The sequence below is a fragment of the Hylobates moloch genome, unplaced genomic scaffold, assembly GCF_009828535.3.
Source record: "Hylobates moloch isolate HMO894 unplaced genomic scaffold, HMol_V3 SCAFFOLD_8, whole genome shotgun sequence".
NCBI lineage: Eukaryota > Metazoa > Chordata > Mammalia > Primates > Hylobatidae > Hylobates > Hylobates moloch.
In genome coordinates this window covers 125,255,058-125,278,401 of record NW_026652283.1, presented here as the reverse complement: position 1 = coordinate 125,278,401, position 23,344 = coordinate 125,255,058, and the positions used below count along the sequence as shown (strand labels likewise).

General features: G+C 40.9%; 1 protein-coding gene across 1 annotated transcript in view; it reads right to left on the bottom strand.

Annotated features, from left to right (window-relative positions):
* CSMD1 (CUB and Sushi multiple domains 1) overlaps nt 1–23,344 on the bottom strand; it is a 2,040,038-nt gene that overhangs the window by 42,940 nt on the left and 1,973,754 nt on the right. The window contains exons 54-56 of the mRNA XM_032158987.2: nt 23,124–23,297; nt 21,217–21,390; nt 875–1,063 (exon numbers count right to left, since the gene is read on the bottom strand). Of these exons, the coding sequence (XP_032014878.1) occupies nt 875–1,063; nt 21,217–21,390; nt 23,124–23,297 (537 nt within the window). The remainder of the gene's footprint in view (nt 1–874; nt 1,064–21,216; nt 21,391–23,123; nt 23,298–23,344) is intronic.

Genomic DNA, 23,344 nt, shown 5'->3' with positions numbered 1-23,344 from the left:
ACAAGAAAAAACCAAACAACCCCATTAAAAAGTGGGCAAAGGACATGAACAGACACTTCTCAAACGAACACATTTATGTGGTCAATAAACATATGAAAAAAGCTCAACATCACTGATAATAAGAGTAATGCAAATCAGAACCACAATGAGATACCATCTCATGGCAATTATTAAACAGTCAAGAAACAACAGATGCTGGCGAGGCTGTGGAGAAATAGGAATGCTTTTACACTGTTGGTGGGAATGTAAATTAGTTGAATCATTTTGGAACACAGTGTAGTGATTCCTCAAAGACCTAGAATAAGAAATACCATTTGACCCAGCAATCCCACTACTGGGTGTATACCCGAAGGATATGAGGTTTTTATTGTAGTCACCATGGACTGTACCAGGAATGCTCACAAAACCCAATCAGGTCTCACAGCACTCCCCTTTGGCCGTAGACGCCAGGTCAACAGACAGAAACTCCACACCAGAGCCCTTCACCCACCTGGGCTGAGTGAGAGTAAGATGCCTGGGTGGGAGGTCCTGGCCACCCTGTCTGAGCTGTGTGGACCAAGCCTACCTGGTAGGCTGAGGCTGAAGGCAAGCCATGAGAAAAACAGATAAAGGCATCATTGTCCAAGTGGCATCTAATAACCTGGGTCATTTCGCCTGGGCATACCAGCATCCCCCGACCCCTCAAATTTGCTGAGGTTGTATTTGGTGATTTATGGCCACTCTATCTACAGCTATCATAAAAACTCCTACAATTGGTGATGGGAGGACAGAGGGAATTTAAATTCAGTGCCTTTTAAATGTACTTATGGAATTTTCTGCTGATGGTGCCCTTGCAGGGGTCTGTGCACAGAAATTGGGAATAACCCTGACTTACCCAAACACTTGGGCAGGGATCGGTCCCATAAGCCATTTGCCATACAGGTCAAGACTGAAGATCCCAGCAAGTAGAATCCCTTCTTGCAATGGTACAGGACACTCATTCCATACTCAAAACTCTCAGGGAAGTTCTGTTGCCCGTGACGAATGGCATTTTCCACAAAGCCTGGATCGGAACAGTTCACCACTAGAAAATAAAACATTTCACACAGCATTTAGAAATAGCTAGAAATAACAAAAGAGATCAGCAATGAAGGCGAACTCCTCATCATTTTAGAAAGTTCAGAAACTGACAACATGATGGATGAGGCTCATGAAATTCCACTCTCAAGATGAATTCTACCGACCGCTTTGGGCCACTCTTTTTCAAGAGGTGTCAAGAACTGGTCAACCATGATAGCAATTTTCACCTGAGGCTGATTTCCTCTATTTCCTAGTAACGTTTATTCAACGTAAATTCTGAAATTAGTTTCCATGGTTAAGTCTTTGTGTTCTAATAACGCTCAAATAGAACTAGCTGAGGTTCGTTTAAATATTGTTACTCAAGTGTGGGGTTTTAGAACAGTCTGTGGCACAGTAATTAATTACCCCCAACACACATACACACCTACGTGCAGTAGCGCTTTAATATGTGTGCCTACAATAATTTTGCTCTATGTAGAACGCAACTAAAAATGACAATTATTCCATCAACACCTAATAGAAATGCGAATCAACCAGCCTCTGATTTAGGCCTCTTCTCCCTTTAGAAACAGGCCTGTGGTGAGGCAGTCTTCTGCGGCGTGCGGGACACGCTCTGGTTCCTCTGAAAGGCATTAGCCTGAATGCCTGTTGGCGTCTGCGAGGGAATTAGCGATGTGCTTTTGCAGGTGCAGAGGAAAAGAAAGAACTCTGATTACCTCATGCTTTGACCCACCCCACCAGTTAATGAGGCAGCTGTTCCAGAGGCCACAGTCTCTCCAGATATTTCTGGCTCAGAAAAGCACTGTGCAAATCATTCTCGGGCGGCCTCTGTACATCATGAGTCCCAGAAGCTGAAGGCAAACCCTGTACCCAAACTGTGCATTTTATTTCTTCTCTATTCAAAAAAGGAAGGCAGAGGGCAGAATCAACGCTTACAGTGTTCCCTTTTAGTGCAGAAGAATAATGTTCTGTGCTTCTTAAAACAACCCTGAGTTTACAGAAGAAAGTCTTGAGTTCTTTTGAATTAAAAAAGCCAAAACAAACAAAAAGCCATGTGTGAAGTTCGGGCAAATATTTTTAAGATCCTATTGCATCTGCAATACAATTGTAACCAAATCTCTGAAATAGCAGGAATTACCTAATGTGAGAAAATCTAATTAACTTGAAAATGTGATTATTTGTATAACCTGGAAGACGCCCACATCGTCCCATTCTTACATCAAGCATAAGAGACGGAATCAGCTCCCCCATGCCACACTTCCATAAGGAGACGGATAGTCCCGGGCTGGAACACTAAAGATATTTTTGTGTTTATGTTTGTGCTTATGTTGCTCTTAGGAGACTGTCCAAAAATAATTTCAAACTGTGTTTGTAATCAAAGCAGAGAAAGCCACTTAGGAGAAATGAGTGGAAGGCTTTGACCATCTTCCACTAGGATGCCTGAGAGAAACCAAATGGCCCCAGGATGCCAAAGGCCAGATGGAGCTGATGCCACCATTTCTCCTCCTCCTCCTCCTCCTCCGTTTCCTCCTCCACCTCCGTGTCCTTTCTTCCTCCTCTTCTTCCTTCTTCTCCTCCTCCACCTCCTTGTCCTCTCCTCCTTCTCTTCCTCCTCCTCCTCCTCCTCTTCGTCCATCCTTCTCTTCCTTCTATTTCTCCTCCTCCTCTTCCGTCCCTCTCTTCATTCGCTTTCTCCTCCTCCTAATCATCTTCATCTTCTCGTCGGCCCAGCCTCTCTTAAAGGTTCACTGGTGGAGATTTCTTTATTGGCACAGTAACAACGGGATCCAACCACACCCTTCTCCTTTCAGGCAGAGAACCAAATGCTCTCTGAATTCCACCACGGCTGGTGAAGGGGGATTTATAATATGTGAGTTTCATAACCTTGTATTGAAACTATGGACTAAACTTCTCTTTAAGGGTCACTCTTGCCATGGAAAGAGGTGCATAGCAGACAATAAACCCCTCATTCTTGGAAATCATTTTGCAATCTTACATTGCACTAGAATTGCTTGGAGTGTGTGTATTAAAATGCTAAGCCCTAAGTTTCTACCCTTTCCTTTACGTAGTTCACTATCCTTAAAATATTTTGAGCAGTAAAAATTGTTTGACAGCAATAAGTATTCCTTGAGCTCATGTGGGGAAAATGACTGGATCCTTAAAATGGAAGAAGCATGGATACAAACAGTCTAAATCTGCTCATGCAGTTTTTCAGTCCTGCATAGAGTTGCAGGCAGAAGTATTTCTTTCTATTCCTTCCTATTTAATTCTGAGGCTCTATTAGGAGATGCAGCTGCATCTATGTGCTGGAGGAAAAACAGGGCAGGAATAATTTGATTTACTTGTCCAGGATAGAATTTCCATACCATTGTTGCAAATGGGTGTGTTTTACCATACAGAGAATTCATCTGCCAGAAGAGTTTGTTAGTGACCAACCAGTCCACACAAGCACCTTTCCCACCTGTATTTGTTTTCTCATTTTCTATGTGAAAAATTCCTATCCAGGGATCTGCTGGAAAGAGGCTTGTGTGACTGACAGGTGAGCTATTGGTTTGTAAACTAGAAGGAGAAATGGCCAGTGAAGTACTCGGTGTGGAGATGTGTCAGGCCCACCTGCAGCCACTCCAGACCTGGTTCATGACCTGCTGTTAAGCATAGGGTAACACGCCAGAAAGAAATAAAGAGGCTCACTCTAGATGGCTGCACCGCGTCTTAACATCTTACCACCTAATACACTAAGACTTGATTTCCATGTGTGAAAACCTGACATGGAACCTGATATTGTCAGCTGGGAGGAATGAGAACACCGATGTCTTATATACATTCAGCTCAGTGTGGATTTTGTCAGCTGGGAGGCATGAGAACATGATGTTTACATACATTCGGCCAAGCATGGAGAAGTTCAAATGAACACACGGGCTGTGTTCTGTGGCGACAGCTGGGTATGTGGAAGGGTAAAAGAAGAAATTAATACCGGGATCTGTAACAGGTCCAAAGTCACAATGACCATTGAACTAGAAATACGTAAGGATCAGGACTCCTGAACACATGTCTGGTGTAGCATAATAATAAAAGGCATCACAATTCCTTGGTGACAGGAATCCCAGGTGCACCCCACCCCTTTTTCCTGGAGAGGAACAGCTGGAAATCTCAGCCCTCGATAGGATTCTAGAGGTAACTCATTAAGCCATTTTGTCTACTCTATATACACTCCTTACTCAGAGATGTCTTCTTAAAGAGGCTCAAGTTGACATACAAATATGGATAAGAGGCCAGGTGCGGTGGCTCACACCTGCAATCCCAGCACTTTGGGAGGCCGAAGTGGGCAGATCATTCGAGGTCAGGAGTTCGAGACCAGCCTGGCCAACATGGTGAAACCCCATCTCTATTAAAAATACAAAAATTAGCCAGTCGTGGTGGCACGGGCCTGTAATTCCAACTACTCAGGAGGCTGAGGCAGGAGAATTGTTTGAACTCAGGACGCGGAAGCTGCAGTGAGCCGAGATCATGCCACTGCACTCCAGCCTGGGTGACAAAGCGAGACTCTGTCTCAAAAAACAAACAAAATATACCTAATGCTAAATGACGAGTTAATGGGTGCAGCAAAACAACATGGCACATGGATACATATGTAACAAACCTGCGCATTGTGCACATGTACCCTAAAACCTAAAGTATAATAAAAACAAACAAACAAATATGGATAAACATAAGGTCCTATTGTTTATTCTCTTTCAAACTTTCTTGAGGACCATGGAGGTCCTTCCTATCCAGTAATGTCCCCATTCTCAGTTAAGTGAACGTACTGATCGCCTGATGCAGGAAGCATGAAAACACTGTGTTTTGAGATTTGATGGTGAATTATTTGAGCAGTTTTGCCAGCTCTATGACAGATCACTGTTCCCGTGGCATGCTTCACACCATAGTAGGTCTCAGCAAAGCACCCGCGCTCTGACCGTGGCTTCACCTCTAGGAGCTGCCCTGTCCTGCCATGAGCTCATGAACCAGCTGTTTCCCGTTTGATTCCCCTCTTGGGGACAGGAAGCAAGGTCTGCTCCACATCCTCGCTTCTTTCCAGAACCCAAAGCAATGGCCGTGTTTTCCTGAAAATCTCCCTAATGATAGAGAAACATGATAATTCCCATCCCAGGTTCCTTCTCCAGCTGTTGATCAATAGAAACAAAGCCACCTGTCTGCACACTGGGCTCTTCTGGGCAGTTTGCCTCTAAGGTGAAGGGCAGTTACAGGGCATCGCACCAGAGTCTGCTGTCCTCTCCATGGCACGTACGCTGGGCTCTTCGGGCAGACAACTTCTAACGTAACTTTGCAGGATTCGTATCTATTTGATTCCACCCTGTTATGTGACGAGGAAACACCGTGAACACTTCAACTGCTTTTTAATTAGATAATGTAATTCCGAGTTCCATCTGTTGTTCTCAGAAAAATTTTTCATAATCATTTCTTACATTAAACACAATCTATTTCAGATACATAATTTTTTTTTTTTTTTTTTGACACGGAGTCTTGCTCTGTCCCCAGGCTGGAGTGCAGTGGCACAATCTCGGCTCACTGCAAGCTGCGCCTCCTCGGTTCACGCCATTCTCCTGCCTCAGTCTCCCGAGTAGCTGGGACTACAGGTGCCCGCCACCATGCCCGGCTAATTTTTTGTATTTTTAGTAGAGACAGAGTTCCGCCGTATTAGCCAGGATGGTCTCGATCTCCTGACCTTGTGATCCACCTGCCTCGGCCTCCCAAAGTGCCGGGATTACAGGTGTGAGCCACCTCGCCTGGCCTTTCTGTTGTATATTTTTAACTTCATTTATTTATCCATTAAAATGTATTAGTTAATGATAATTAAATTATAGTTAGGGCTTTACTTAAAGGCTCTGACATGATTAGAACTGTGGACTTTCACTTGTATATACAAAATTTCGTAAAAAATTGTAAATCTAATCGTAACTCAAAGTAAAGCACTTCCCAATCTTTGGCATCAGCACTGTTTCGTACAAGCACAATAGTTTTTGAAGAAAGTATAAGCAACTATGATCGAGGTCGTGCCAAACTTCTTATTTTTGTAGAAGCTCTGCCTGGGGCCAAATTTGTTCTTACGTGGGTGTATTTTGAAAGGCAAACCATGGAAATAAAGCTTAGTTTTTAAATTTCAATATAATTATTACACAAAAATAAAAAGTAAAAGAGAAACTGTCAGATTAAACTTTAAAAGCTAAATGCTATGGGCTAAGCTATTATGTGAAATTAAAAATTAATATTAAGCAAAATTGGCAGAAATGCACTGTTTTAGTATGAACTGGTAACTCCTGTTCCCTGAGCAAATAGAAAACTGTTAATTACAAAGAAAAAAAAATACCGAGTTAGTGCAAGTTCTGTTTTTAAATGGCTGTGCGTGACATTCTGAGAATAAAAGGCAACTAACTTTCCATACATTTGGAGCTGCACTGAGAGACCATCTGTTTATGTCACTGCCTCAAATCGGATTCACAGGAAAGGTCTGATCCACGTCTGTCAAATTCCGCTCACTGGGGCAACCCTGAACAGCAGTGACTGGGAGCCGAGCAAACGCACAGGAGGGAGGGGCAGGATGCTGGGAGGAGCATGGGATTTAAAGAAACCTGTGCGTTGAGACTATTTATTTACTTTGTTTTTTTTCCCCCGAGACCGAGTCTTGCTCTGTTGCCCAGGCTGGAGTACAGTGGCATGATCTTGGCTCACTGCAACCTCCACCTCCCTGGTTCAAGAGATTCTCCTGTCTCAGTCTCCCGAGTAGCTGTGATTACAGGCATCTGCCACCATGCTCGGCTAATTTTTGTATTTTTAGTAGAGACAGGGTTTCACCATATTGGTCAGGCTGGTCTTGAACTCCTGACCTCGTGATCCACTCGCCTTGGGCTCCCAAAGTGCTGGGATTACAGGCGTGAGCCACCGCGTCTGGCCTTATTCTTTTACTTCACTAGTGCTAGATGAACGGCCAGGGAAGATGAGCAAACATAAGTTGTCAGAGACGCATAGTGGTAATTTTGGGTCTAGGAAGTCAGGAATCCCAACCAGCCCAGCGTTCCGTGCAAAGCACGTGGGTTCAGAGGTAATAAACTATTCAATTGTCTGTACCACCATCGACTTCAGATTCTGTTTGTGTTTTTTAACTCGCACATATTTTTGCACGTATTTAATCCAACACGTTTGACTACACATCACCCGGACAAGAGGTTTACATACCCAGCTTGAAAAATACATTGAAAAATTTTTAAAGTATAACTTCTTTAAGTATGAATTTTAAGTTAACAGTTAACTCTGAACAGATACTGGAACAAATCAGATCTGAGCTTAAAATTTTGGCAGAGAAACCATTATCTTAAGATGATCATTGGCCTTAAAGTGACTCAAAATCAATATATGGCCCAATATAAACTTTGTGACACAATTTTTATGCCACAAAAATTGTGTACAGAATATAGAAACCTTAATTCTATAAGCAGACTGGAAATATACCATGTTCAAAGCTTTATTTTGTTTTCAAAAAGAATCCTGTGGCCCCATCATGCCTGTATCACTAGCTTCTGCCTACTTCAGGAACAGGCAAAACACATGATATATCCACATATAAGTGAGGCAGGAGACTGTGGTGTGATACCGCTACACTGTTTCACCACTGTCCTTACAAAGGTTCTATACAAAGTCACTAAATTACATGCTACATACGCAGTCAGTACTCCTTACAGTTTTCTTCTGAAATTTTAGTTTTCTTAAAAAAAAATCTTCAATGAAGTATAACTGATAAAGTTTACAGGGCACTGTTCCAATAAAAATTGTCAACTGATTGACATACAAGGAAGAAAGTCAAAGGAGAGGGTGACTCAGCTTCACTCAAGGAGGTCAGTGGGAAATCAGGAAAGGCCTTAAGAAGTTGCTTTCTCTTAGCAATAGCTGTCCAGGGCAACAGGTGGAGGGGTCTGGTGCTTTCAATGTAGTCTACAAGGAAACCAGAAATGTGCTCCAGGAGGCCCCAGTGGCTTCTGAACCGCTCCTTCTACATTCTTAGCATATTATGATCGAAAAGAAAGAAGGGAAGGGAAGGGGAGGGGAGGGGAGGCAAGACAGAGGAAAGGGAAGAGGGAGGGAAGGGAAGGGAAGGGGAAGGGGAGGGGAAAGGGGAAGGGGAGGGGGAGGGGGAGGGAGAGAGAGGGACGGAGGGAGAAAACTGTCTCCATGGAAGAAGGAAGGAAGGAAGGAAGGAAGGAAAGAAGGGAGGGAGGGAGAGAGGAAGCAAGGAAGGAAAGAAGGAAGGAAGGAAGGAAGGAAGGGAGGGAGGGAAAGAGAAAACTTCCTCCATATTTTGCTATTTTTTTAAAACCTAAACCCTGTTTAAGTTTCTTTTTGGTGTTCATTCCTTTTCCTTCTTCTTTCTTGGTTTATTTTAAAGTGTATTAAAAACTTGATCATGAACAGAAAAAAAATAAACAAAAAACTATGCTTTGTAATGTAAAAATAGCCAAGAAAATTCTTGGGCAGTCAGGAAAAGGCATAAAAGTTAGTTCAATACATTTTTAAAAAGCACTCATAAAAATTTTTTTGTAATATGATTACGTAATAATATGATTTTTTACAACTTTTCAATAGAATAAATTACAGAAAGTTTAGAGTACAAAAATACAACTAACTATGCAATAGTCAGTGTATTGCATTCAATAAATATTTCTGGATTTGTTCACTAACTGAATGAACCAAAATTAAATTAAACAAGATTGCTGGCCACAGAGAAAACACAGTAACAACAATAAAAAAATGACTATTTTCAAATATGTAAAAGTTACATATTTTTATCTTTTATCAATAACTGATAACTAGGTTACAGCTATAGTTTTGGCTTTTCGGTGTGATAAAAGAAATAGGTTATAATTTATTGTAATTGACAATTGTAATTGATTGCGTGACTTTCCTGCGATAATATGAACTTTGAAGAGGAAACTCACATTCCCTGAGGACTCACTGTCTGCCAGCACCTGGCGAAGCACTGGTTTATCTAGAGCTCGCAAAAGCCCATGAAGAGGGTCCCGTGGCTATCACCTCCTTGATTCTTCATATAAGAAAACTGCTGTTCTCCCAGGAACTCGAGTATTAACTCTAAGACCTGCAGCTAGGACTAGGTGGTGTGGGTGCCGACACATATCAGATCAACCCCTAAGACTGTGTTTTCTCTACTCAGCAACACTCCCTCTAAGTCCTACACAGATATTAATATTTTCCCCAGTTCATTTATTTTTTATTTTTTTTGAGACAGAGTCTCACTCTGGCTCACCCAGGCTGGAGTGCAATGGCGCAATCTCAGCTCACTGCAAGCTCCGCCTCACGGGTTCACGCCATTCTCCTGCCTCAGCCTGCCGAGTAGGTGGGACTACAGGTGCCCACCACCAAGCCCAGCTAATTTTTTGTATTTTTAGTAGAGACGGGTTTTCACTGTGTTAGCTAGGATGGTCTCGATCTCCTGACCTCTTGATCCGCCTGCCTCAGCCTCCCGAAGTGCTGGGATTACAGGCGTGAGCCATCGCGCCTGGCTCTCCAGTTCATTTTTTACCAAAGAAAAAATGCCTAATGCAAAGGGAAAAGATTGCACGAAATATTCATTTGGTGCAAAAGTAATTGCGGTCTTTGCCACAGCAATAGCATAAACGGCAATTACTTTTGCATCAACCTAATAACACAAGGAAGTGCCATATGCAAATTCTCTACACAATGATATTTAAATCTTCACTTCAGAGACTCTTGCAAGTACATTCCCTCTTAACTGATTTTAACTCAGCCCTAAGGCAAAGTTAGAACCAATTCTTAATGGTCTCTCCAACTACATTACTTCCAGGCTTTGGATGTATTTTTCTATCACATTTTACTGATAAAATAATAAACAGCTTATATTAAGGGCATTTAGCATTTGCAGGTCAAGAAGAAAGGCATGTTAACTCTATGAGCTATTAAAATTTTAATTAAAGAGGCATTAATTTTATAAGGATAATTCTTGACACGAAAAATTCTTCATGATATATGATTACATAAAAAGGCAGGTTATAAAAGAGTCCATAGGGATTATAGTAAGCTTATGTGTGTATATATAATATACATAAATAAGAAATACATAAATATATAAGAGACAAATATATTTCTTTCTATATAATATATACATAAATATATATAAGAAATATATAAATAAGTATATTTCTTTTTTTTTTTTTTGAGAAGGAGTCTCGCTCTTTCACCCAGGCTGGAGTGCAATGGCGCAATCTCGACTCACTGCACGCTCCGCCCCGGGGTTCACGCCATTCTCCTGCCTCAGCCTCCCACGTACCTGGGACTACAGGTGCCCGCCACCTCGCCCGGCTAATTTTTTGTATTTTTAGTAGAGACGGCGTTTCACTGTGTTAGCCAGGATGGTCTCGATCTCCTGACCTTGTGATCCACCCGCCTCGGCCTCCCAAAGTGCTGGGATTACAGTTGTGAGCCACCGCGCCCGGCCAAAGAAGTATATTTCTATATATATAAGAAATATATAAAATACAATAAAATCTACAATACCTTTTCTAAAAATCAAAGCTTGTTCACTACTATTTGGAAAGATGATTGATGCAGTACTTCTTCTTTTCAGATATAAATCACAAATTTTGCTGTAAGGAATGTACACTGCATGATGAGAAACGAACACATGACTTTTCAGTTAACATAAACTCGGAGGATGAATGCCCCCATAAGAGGGGCCTTCTCTAAGCACAAGAGTGATGCGGGTTCATCATCATTTCCCTCTGTGCCAGGGGACACACCCTGCCAGTGGCGCGCATAAGGGCAGTTTCGGGGAGACTGGAGCCTCATGGCCCCTGGGTTCACACCAGCCTCCTGCTCTTGGCAAGCTCCTTCCCATCCACTTCCTAAAGCCCAAGAAGAGCTTTGTTAAGTCACATCACTGCAAAGTACATTCATGGTTCATTTATGTTAAGTTCTGCCATGCCTGTGCAGGATGTGCAGGTCTGTTCCATAGGTAAATGTGTGCCATGGGGGTTGCCTGCACCTGTCAACCCATCACCTAGGTATTAAGCCCCGCATGGGTTCGCTATTTTTCCTAAAACCTATTTTCCCCATTTATTAAAATAACTATTTTAGCTATTTTAACATTAGCTTACATTTCCTTTAATTTTAAAATTTTACTATTTTAACATTTTGAGAATACGTTATTATATCCAATGTTTCATTAACACTTTAGTACAACTCTACCCATAATGATTATTAAGGGAAGATTTTGTGGTTGTTTCCTTTTCGTTTCCTCTACTCTAACAGAACATTCACTAACCCTATGTTTTCTTAATTTTCTTTATGCTCATGTACATAAGCATATTGGGACATACGTTTTACATGTGTCTAAACACACAATCCTACAAAATTATGACAAGAAAAGAAAAAATAATATCTTAATGTTTGCATGCAATACACAAATTATTAGACGAAGCAGGGAAACATCGTGTGAATCATCCTGAAACAACGTGAGACCTGGTAAATCTAACTGGTCCCTCATTGAACTGGCTCAACTCTTAGGCATAGTGACACATATTTTAGAATAGGGGACAAAGATTCCAAGAAAGCTCCTCTAGAGAAATATGGGCCTCCAGGAGAGTAGGAAAATGTGATTCTCAAAATAAACCTGAAGATGCTTGTTTTCATTCCTTCTTATGACATCTTCAACTGTATAAATTATTTCATCCAGAAAGATACTACTACTAATAAAAGGGATACCTTCTTTTACTTTTTAATCTTACATGCAAAGATAGTGTTACTGGGTTGAGTATAATGAATTTTCTTTAGTCTCCTAAATCTGAGTTTTTTAATTTATCACAAGCACTGCAGGGCTGGATAGAGCTTCATCCTGCGAAGGGTTGAACGTGAGAATAAGCAGGCTCCCCAGGGTGAGGCAGACGTTGTAGAAATCTGTATCTAATTCTGCCTCACAGTAGCACAGATTTACCTGGGGCTCTTTTCAAACTTTGAGGTGGGGTTTCTGTTTTGTGCCATTAACTAAGTGCTGCACCAGGGTCACACTCAATGACTTCTCCAGATTACACACTTGAGAATCTTAGGAAGTAGTTGGGAAAACAATACAAAGACTACAGCATACTTATGTGAGATACAACAACCTACAACTCTTGTGAGAGTATTTTAAAAAGCAGACACAGACCATATTGCAGTAAACAGCGAGAATCCCTGGCAATTTTGTTCAGCTATTTTTTTTAACTTGAGGTTTTTGAGTTTTATGCCATTTCTTCCTGAAGCTTCACCATCTTTATGAGTCTGTCCTCTTTGAAATATTGTTTTTTCCTATTTTAATAACATGCATATAAATTCTGTGTACTAGATTGTGTCTAAGCTCAGAAATAACACAAAACAAAACAATATGGAATAATAAAAAACTAATGCAGGCAGACAGCTAGGGATGATGCAGGGACTTCTAATCAACCTGACATGCCAGTGATGGTCCATTAACCTCCTCCTCCATCCCCTGCTTCATCAGATATATTTGAAAAAGCACCTTTTAAAATTAAGTTTGTTTCTTTCTAGGAAAAGCCAGGAAGTTTAAAAAATAAAGGCTACATTAATTCTGAAGAGTTTAAAATGCATCATCAAATTTGTTTAAGCTGTGCAACAGACACGGTATCTAGTGGACCAGAGACAGTATCTGGAACACTGAGAACGATTAATAAATGTGAGGTGTTTAATTTCTTCTTCTCTTCCTCGGGATAAATTAGAAGAAAGTGGAACCTAGATACAAAAAAAGCTTTTGATACTTAAAAGCCCACTCTTTTGAGTTCATTTAATCTCTCATCCTGCAAGAACATGTTTTGTGTCAAATGGACAGATGCCACGGCAGATTGGGTGAGTCTTCCTAGCTAGTAAACTCCTCCGGTCGTCTGCATAGTTATCTACTTAAAGATATGAATAATTGTACTGACAGTGTCTAGCACATCATTTGGGATACAGTAGGCGCTTAACAAACGCTGCATTACATGGCCTAGAAGGTTCTAGGGGGATGGATACAGAACGTTCTGATACACTTAAGACCTCAAGACATAATCATGCTGTCCCCCTGTGTGGAGGTAACTGGGACAACATTTGTGGGCGTTCATTCAATCATTCCTTCAGTCGTGCAATTTTTTTTTTTTCACACAAGGAGGAGAAAACAGTTTGATTAAAGCTGTTGAATCTTTCTTTAAGTCCTTGCAGCTGCATGAGCAAGAGGCTGACACTAATATCTGTCTTCCTATCGCCATTCCAGTCCTCACAGTTTCTTGCAGATGTGCGGATTCATGTTTTCCTCTGAGAGCTGAATGAGTTAATGTGATTGGTTCAGCCATATTTGCCACAGTGTGCAATAAATAGTTCATGTATAGCAAAGCCTCCTGGTGCTAGAGACAGTGGGACAAGATTTCATTCAGCACTGGTTGACACATTTCAGGGTATCCCCTAAACCCATCTCCCATTTTCCATTGCCCCTAACTTTACAAGTAAGACTCTCTCTACGAACCCGTTATTATATAATAATACTATATAGACTATAAGATCCACTATGCTAATTTTCAAGCTGACCAGACCACCCACATTATCGACGAAAGCAGGAGGTTTTGAGCGAGAAACTAGGGACACCTCTGTGAGCTATTCCATTCCTCCTTGCTCCTAAGTAAGACACGATAGAGGCCTGCTTTCTGGGGAGAGTGAGAACAAAGGAGCTTTGAGGATTTTGTTATGAATGCAAGATGCTCTCTACCCTGGAAGAGCGAAAAGCGATGATAATCCCCGCAAATTTGTTCAGAAGTATTCACCTATAGTACACGGGCCCAGAGCTACGCAAGGTATTGAGCAAATGAGATACTCTGAAACTTCGCATCTGTTAGGTGAGCTCATTGGTCAGAGGCATCCTCCGTGGGAAGTGCAGAACTGCTCTGGTCTTTCTTTATCCACCGCCTTTCCCACATTTCAACGTGATCTTTTCCCTTCAGTTGTAGATTACTTTCCATATGGTATATTAGCAATGGCAGTTGACTGCTACTGCAGATATACCAATTCAGATAAACTTGGGCTCATATCTTTTGGCAGCAAAGCCTTATACAATATACATCATCTAAAAGGTGATTTTCCTAACGTCTTGTCCTTCAACAGACCAATTATTTCTAGGGTGTGGCATTAAGGGTACTTACGACTTTATGTACAAACTACATTAAGACACTCACTGTTGTTCCACTTAAAATCGCAACGCTAAAATAGTTCTTAATACACATGGCACACTGATAAATTTAGAGCTTTTAAGTTATACACATTATTTAAATTTCTGTAACAGGGTAAGGACCAAAACATACTAAATATACATCTACGAATGAAACTGTCACTGTTGGAGATTTTTTTTGGCAATGCAATCAATAAGTTAATTGGAAATAATAAAAAGTACAAAAGTTTATATTCATCAAAACGAAACCAGAATCATTTTCTAAACACAGATATGACCTTATCCTAAGACTTTTGAAAAATCTCAGAGAAGAGAAAATATTTCTTTAAAAAACAACCTGGAATTTAATTTTTTTTAACAAGAGACATGGCTCAAAATTGCCATTTCATTATGAGCAAACATTTTTGAAAGTAAAACTTGTTAATTAATTAATTGATTAATGAAACATAACTTTTTTAAAAAAAGCAAAAATGCAAGTGAATATGAGTCACTGAAGTATTCAAATGCTGTGAAAATAATAGATGTTCAAGAAAAGAATACTCCTGTGTTTAAACACATAAATAGCATTTGGTCCATGGCTGTATTTCCCATCTGAGAACTTGGCAGTAGTCATGGAAACTCACAGAGGGAAAATGGTGCTAAGTGTTTTTAATAAATTCCACCTATTATAAAGAGGCAGTGAGTACAAAAGGCACAGGAAATTTCGTTTAAGAAGATGACTACACAATGAAAACCTGAAGTTATTTCCTACTCTACTGTCAAGTATAGACGCTTAAAAATATGTTAAATCAGTACAAATATAACAGATTTAAATATTCCATATGACAAACAACCAGTTTGTTCAAATTTTAGTGTGTGTGTATCCATTCTTTAATATTTATCTTAATTACATTCACATAACTTAAAAGAAACACATGCATGAATAGTACATATGCATGCAGACACATGCAGACACATGCACACACACACACATGCACACATGCACACACATGCACACACATGCACACACATATACACAGGCACACATGAACACATGCACACATGCACATGCACACACGCACATACACACACATGCACACACACATGCCACATTCATTGCTGGGAGGTAGAGGGGTAGGGAAATGGGGACTGCTTATGGGCTTAGGGTTTCGTTTTGGGGTGATGAAACATCTGGGAACTACACAGAGGTGATGGTTGCACAAAATGGTCATGGCAAAAGTGCCCCTGAACTGCACACTTTAGAATGGTTAACTAGGTCTAGTTTTTATTGTTGTTGTTGTTGTTGCTGTTGTTTTTAATGGAGTCTCACTCTGTCAGCCAGGCTGCAGTGCAATGGCGTGATATTGGCTCACTGCAACCTCTGCCTTCTGGATTCAAGCAATTCTCCTCACTGAGCCTCCCGAGTAGCTGGGATTACAGGTGCGCACCACCAAACCTGGCTAATTTTTTGTATTTTTAGTAGAGATGGGGTTTCACCATGTTGGTCACGCTGGTCTCGAACTCCTGACCTCGTGATCTCCCTGCCTCGGCCTCCCAAAGTGCTGGGACTATAGGCGTGAGCCACCATGCCCAGCAAATTAGGTCTAGTTTTATGCTATCTGATTTTCTTTTGAGATGGGGTCTTGCTCTGTTGCCCAGGCTGTAAGTGCCGTGTCTTGGCTCACTGTAGCCTCGACCTCCCAGGCTCAAGGGATCCTCCCTTCTCAGCCTCCTGAGTAGCTGGAACTATAGGCATATACCATCACACCTGGCTAATTTTTGTATTTTTTGTAGAGACTGAGTTTTACTATGCTGCCCAGGCTGGTCTCAAACTCCTGGGCTCAAGTGATCTGCCTGCCTCAGCCTCCCAAAGTGCTGGGATTAAAAGCATGAGTCACTGTGCCTGGCTGAATTTTATCTCAAGAATGAAATAAACACTGAAAGAAAGGATTGCCCAATATCATGTGTTGGAGCTTCATCCAGTGCTTGTGAATCCCAAAGCAGATTTTTTTTACTCATTAAAAACTGCTCCCTTTATATACACTTATGTGAACTTCTACATGTGTTTTAAAACTAAAAACAATGTAGAGAAGCCACTTCTAGTTAATGAAGTCCTTTTAAATTGGAGACACTTTTCCAAAATTTGAAGCAAAAAACGGGTGTGGACTGCCTGTCTGGGTTTTCTAAATCATCCCCCTTGTTGAAGGTAAGGTTATATTTTCCTTCTTCAATGCATTTATTGCCAATATCCTGTTAACTGCAGCAGAGGGGGCTACTGTCTGCCTCTGTCCGGCATCACTTTCCTGATCCTACTGCAAAGGAGGAGCGTTGGGGCACTGAGGCAGAGGCAAACCACAGCCCAACTCTCAGCGTCTCCCACATGCCAACCGGATATACTTTAAAAATAGTTTTTAGGAAGTCGGCTTCCAATTATTTGAAGAGAAGGATTCATCTTTTTTTCATCAAAAGCAAGAATAAAGCTGAATTTTCATTAAAATGAAGGAAGCACTCAAAGGTCTCCCGGGACGTATAGATCTAATCCTCTAGTGTAAAATACAAAGGAAAGCTTTTGGTTTTGTTTCTAATGTTTTAAAAGACGAGCGTGGCTAAAGTTTTACGACGTAGACTGCGTGCCACAATGAAGACAGCTCCCGTCTCGGCCCTTACGGCTTCACTCTGGCCCGGAGTTACTCCCCTGCACTGAAGAAAGCAGACAAGGCTCGTGACGTTATCGTCAACGGTGGTTCTGAAGGTAAGAAAACAGGCTGGGTGCGGTGGCTCACACCTGTAATCCCAGCGCTTTGGTGAGGTCAGGAGTTCAAGACCAGCCTGACCCACATGGTGAAACGCCATCCCTACTAAAAAAAAAAAAAAAAAAAAAATTAGCCGGGCATGGTGGCGTAATCTCAGCTACTTGAGAGGCTGAGGCAGGAGAATCACTTGAAGCCTGGAGGCGGAAGTTGCAGTGAGCTGAGATGGCGCCATTGCACTCCAGCCTGGGCAAAAGTGTGAAACTCCAACTCAAAAAAAAAAAAAAAAAAAAAAAAAAAACCAAGAAGAAGGAAGAAAGAAGGAGGAAAGAAAGAAAGAAAACAGCATTCATACAACCAAAGAAGTAGCCTAAGTAGTTGACTTCATGTGTACTGATTGCTGATGGTCATTTTGGGTCATTCTACTAGGCATAAAATTAAAGGGAATTGATGGATGGGAATTTTCAGAGTAATATTGCCTTGCAGTGGTTGGATTCTTTCCCCACACACAGAACTTTGCACCTGCTGTTGTTGCTCTTGTGGTGAGGACGCAGGTGCTGATGTCATGTGGACAACTCAGCCGGGGCAGTGGAAAGTTCCCAAAACGAGCACCAGTTCCCCACTCACGTGATACCACTGCCATGTTTTACAGAGGAAAACGGATGCTTTTTGACTAAAAGACTAAAACTTTTATGAAAAATAACTCGTGCGTGGTAAATGTAGAAATTAAAGCCATCAACTTTGTATCTTTATATGGAAAGTGGGTATAGCTACATAGAAACACACAGTAAAGTTTTTATAGGGACAATTAATTAAAAAATCTAATTCTGAAAATTATTTATAGACACTTATCATTCAATTTTTGATGTTTTTATTTTGGGTTAGGAACATGGAAGCCCTTCCTGATAATGTTTCTTTTTAATTTAATAAACTACCATATTAAAACCAGTATCTCTTGACTATACATAGGTTAAAAAAAGAATAGTAAAACTCTATTTAAATCTCAGACTTTATACAAAAATTAACACAAAATGGATCACAGACTTTAAAATATATCAAATGCAAAGTGATAGAAAAAATAGATGAACATTTCAAGATCTAGGTCTTGGCAGAGTTCTTAGACTTGACATCAATACCATGACCCATAAAAAGAAAAGATGATAAATTTAAAACTTCTGCTGCTCAAAGGACCCTGTGAAGAGGATGAAAGTCAAATGAGAGACTGGGAAAAATTTTGCCAATCATATACCTGACAGATGACTATTACATAGAATAAAGAACTCTTGAAACACAATCTTAAAAAACAAACAAAAAAATCCAAACAATTCAATTAGGATGTCAGCAAAAGGCATGAGCAGATATTTCACTGAAGAGTACAGATGGGAATAATCAGCAGACAAGGTACTCACGTCGTTAGCCATCAGGAAATTACAAGTGAACACCATAGAAAGCTATCACTCACGTCGTTAGCCATCAGGAAATTACAAGTGAACACTATAGAAAGCTATCACCACACATCTATCAAGAAAGCTAAAATAAGACAGAGTGACCGCACTGAATGCTGGAGAGGATGTGGAGAAACTTCATCGCCCACACATGTTCAGTAGGGATGACAAATAGTACCGCCATGCTGGAAAAATGCTTGGCAGTTTCTTATAAAACTAAACTTGCAAATACCATATGTCCCAGTACCATTTACACTCTTGGGCATTTTTCCCAGAGAAATGAAAACTTATAACCACACAAAATCCTGTTCATAACAGCTCATAGCAGCATTGTTTGTGACAGCAAAGTCTGGAATCAACCCAGACGTCCTTCAGTGGGTAAACGGTGAAACAAACGGTTACATCTGTACCATGAAATTCTACTCCACTGAAAAAAGGGACTGAATTATTGACATGGGCCACAACTTGGGTGAATCTCTGGAGAATTATGTTGAATGAAAGGGCCCATCTCAGAAGGCTGCACATCACATGATTTCATTCATTTCTATAACATTCTTGAAGGGAGAAGGTCAGAGAAGTGGAGACCAGGTTAGTGGATGCCAGGAATTAAGAATGAGGTTGGGATGTGTGGGTGTGTTTATAAGGGGACTAAGGGGGATTCTTGTGATAATGGAGATTCTCCATCTTGACCACATCAATGTCCATATGCTGGTTGGTCTAATACCCTCTAAGTTTGCAAGATTCTACCACTGGGTGAAAGTGGGTAGAGGACAAAAAGGACCTCTCTGTGTTATACCTAGTGCCTGCATGGGAATCTAGAGTTATCTCAAAATGAAACATTTTATTATGAATGTATTTACTCATTCAACAGGGAAAAGGAGGACTTTGATGGGAAAAAAAGAGAGAATTGATGACATTTTATCCTAACAAAAAAATAACATGCTGAACATCTGACATATTTTACATATTCCATATAAACGTAATTTAATAATTTACCATATTAAAATGTAATGTTAACATATTCGAGCTCAAATATTTTTAAAAATGAGAGATTACAAATTAAATCAGCTTCTTATCAGGATGATGACCTGCATGATCTCCAATGTCAGATTTTCACTGAGATAATGCTGTTACTAAGTAAAGAAATGAAGCATATTGCTCATGGACGCACACACCATTGTGAGGAGCCGAGGGCGGGGTGAGGGATGTTTGACTCTGGAAGTATCAGGCCTAGGCAATAAACTCAGCTCTGCTCCCAACGGAGTCCTGCCGCCTCCACACAGAGCCACCGCTAGCTCTCTTGAGCTCCAGAGCGTATTTTGCTAGGCCCTGCTCCGTACTTCCTAAAACACCACTGCACAGTTGTCAGTCATAAGAGTTCAACTGCCGAAAAGACTGAATTATGCTAGAATGAGGACATAGCAGTGTTTTGCATCTCCTCTTATTTCTTGTGATTGTGAAACTAAAGTGAAAGAGATCATTTCAACCCTAATTCTGCACATCAGATATTTCCCAAGTAATTATTAAAGGAAAAAACAAACACAAATATAATGAAAGAAGAAGAAAAGTTGTAGTTCAGGTGAAACCGCTAACCACGTTCCTCTCTTGGTTTTTAGTTTTTGAGGGAGACCATGTTTGGATAAAATGAAAGCTGTGATACAAGCAAGCTCACCCTTGGGCATATGGGGCTGTCCCTGGGCTCCTTAAGCGGGGGTGGTTCCCTGCTCTGGTCAGGGGCTGGGGCTTGGCGGAGGCACGGGCACTGGCTTCACCCCCTCACCCTGGTTTCCTTTGCATTCTGCACTGTGGTTAGTTGAGTGAACTGGGTTTCATTAGTGTGTTGGTCAAATCCCAAACATTCTGATCCTGACAATACTAATATTTTAGGGGGAAACAGAGGTAGGACACTTTACTTAGCCTTTGAGCTTACGCCAATCCCTCCAATTTAGACCTGAGCCAGAACTCTGCAGTTGAGTAGCCAACTCCTATACAACTTCTACTCATTTCTTAAATGACTTGGGTTCCTACTCTGCTATCAGCTTATTTGAAGATAGCTCCTGTGGGAATCGGAGGGTAAGAGAGGCTCTTGTCAGAGAAAGTGACATTGGTAACGTCCTGGCTTTAATTTCATCTTAATACCATAAAAAATACTTGCCCTTCACACTGAAGTGCAATGCACCATCAATAAGAGACATGTTGTCATGGAAAGTAATTGAAATGAAATCTTAAACATTGTGAGCTCGAACATCTAGAAATGCAAAAAAGACAGAACACAATTTTCTTGGAAACTCAGATTTAGCCAAGGTCTCTGTGACTATGTTTAAAGAAATGAATCAAAAAATAAATAATTGAAAATTTAAAACAGTAAGAACTTCTTAAAGACAGTCATAAAATTAGAAGCATAATGGCCCCCAAATGCTAACTATACAGGGTAGAAATAAATGTGTAAATGAATGAATAAAAACAGAAATGGAAGACGAGTTATCTTTAAGGGAGAGAATCCTAAATTTTCGTGACTGAACATCTGGCCACAAGACAGGAAAAAGGCATGGAGAGCTCTGTGCTTACTCTCAGAAATGCTTTCACACCTGAATGGCGAGAGTTTGCAGAACTCTTTATGCATCACCCTTGGCTCATGGAGACAGGCTCCTTGGTGTTACTGGGCAGCCCAGAACACTCTCAGAGCAAAGGGCTCATTCCTGGATGCTTTTCCTACCTCGACACGTGGGCAGAGGGCTACTCCACTGGCCGTTGCTCCGACACTGGGCTCGAGACACGCCCTGCAGCAAATAGCCCGTGTTGCAGGTGAAATTCACGACGTCATTCAGGTTGAACTCACTGCCATTAGTGAATCCGTGGGCAGGGTTTCCAGGGTGACCACATGTGATGGCTGTAGAGAGACAGGTCAATGTCATTGTTAACTATGGAACAGGTCATCCCTTTCACTTGGGATTATTAATAAGAAACATGCAGGCATGCTAACTGTATGGACTGAAGGTTTTCCACTAACCAGGCAGCTTACAGATGGTATTTATATTCAGGAGGGAATATTGGGAGCTAGAACCACAGGCTGACCCTACAGGCTTTTAATATAATTGTGGAAAATAACAAACACCTGCCAAACACACTTTCTTCATCATCATAATTATTACTTCTCTCTTGAATCATGACAGAATACCAAATGATTTAAAAATGAAGCACTGAAAAACAACAGATGCTAAAAATTCTTGTATTAATCATGAGTTTTGAACATTTTCTCCATACACACCAGCTGACTTTGTGAAACCCTCCTTTTGAGACAGTATGGGGATTTGTTTGATACTTTAAAATGTCCACGTATAAATTATTGCAATATCAATTTGCACATCATGAAATTAGCAAAATAAGCACACTCAGGTCCCATTTTTGTTGAGAATCTCTGTCGTATGATCCTTTGAAATGCAGTGAACTGTCATGATGTCATGCCCCAGATAACAGCAAGACAGATCAGGGAGAAAGATCCATCATTCACCCTTTCAAAAGAAACACAATACAGTCATAAAACTGGTGTTTTCTTCCTCATTTATCTTGTCAAAATTTTTTTCCTCTAAGTAAAGCTTTTACCCTTGAACTTTGTACATTTTTCACAGCACTATTACAGATAATCCTCGTCACTCTTTTATCAACATTTCTTTTGTCTAATTCATAGGAAAATATACAATATTTTAGAAAAATAATTGGTTTAAGGGAAATTGGGCAATAAAGTGAGAGTACATTGTTCTAAAAACAGTCAATATTTATCTCTGAAGTTATGTAGCTCAAGGTTGATCATTCATTACATGTAATTTTACCTCTTTCTTTTTTTCCCTTTTTTTTTTTTGAGACAGAGTCTTGGTCTGTCGCCCACGCTGGGGTGCAGCGGCACGATCTCTGTTCACTGCAACCTCCATCTCCAGGGTTCAAGCAATGCTACTGCCTCAGCCCCTCCTGGTAGCTGGGATTACAGGTGTATGCCACCATGCCAGGCTAATTTTTGTATTTTTAGTAGAAATGGTGTTTTGCCATATTGGCCAGGCTGGTCTTGAACTCCTGACCTCAGGTGATCCACCTGCCTCAGCCACCCAAAGTGCTGGGATTACAGGTGTGAGCCACCACACCCGGCCAATTTTACCTCTTTCAAGTAAAAGAAAGAATGCTTACAAAACTCCTTATATTCTTGACGAAGCAATGACAAAAATACATGCAACACAGATTGGACAGCAAAGCTGCCCAGCAGACCCAGACTCTGCATCTCCAGCCTCCTACAATCAGCTTTTCTCTCTACCCAGTTTATCCTGTGATAAAATCAGGGAGGAAGAATCCACGACACCACTTGGCCAGGGATCCATTTAAAATGAATTAACAAGCAAATTAAATGTGGAGTCAGGAAAAGGAGTTTGAAGGAAACAAAACAGGACGGAGATCAAAAAAAGGAAAGCGTGAACACGACAGCTCTCCTCTTCTCTTTCTTTGTACAGGCAAAACTGAAAGTTTGCTGTTCCGCTTTACAGCAAAGATTAAACAGGTATGTATTGTGACCTAGTAACAAAAGACAATGTGGCCAAAGGAAGCATCGATGAATCTGTCCACAAAGAGCGCACTTACGGACACAGACAGGCGTCTGTCCAGACCACTTGTGGTCTTGCAGGCATATCCTCACGGAAGTTCCCACAAGCCGGAAACCAGGATTACACTGGTAAACCACCGTGTCTCTGTAACTGAAGCCATCTCCACTAATGTGACCGTTCACAATCGGGTCTGGGGAACCGCAGTGGCCCGCTAAAAATGTAAAACCAATTTTAAAATTTAGAGTGTTTCTCATTCAT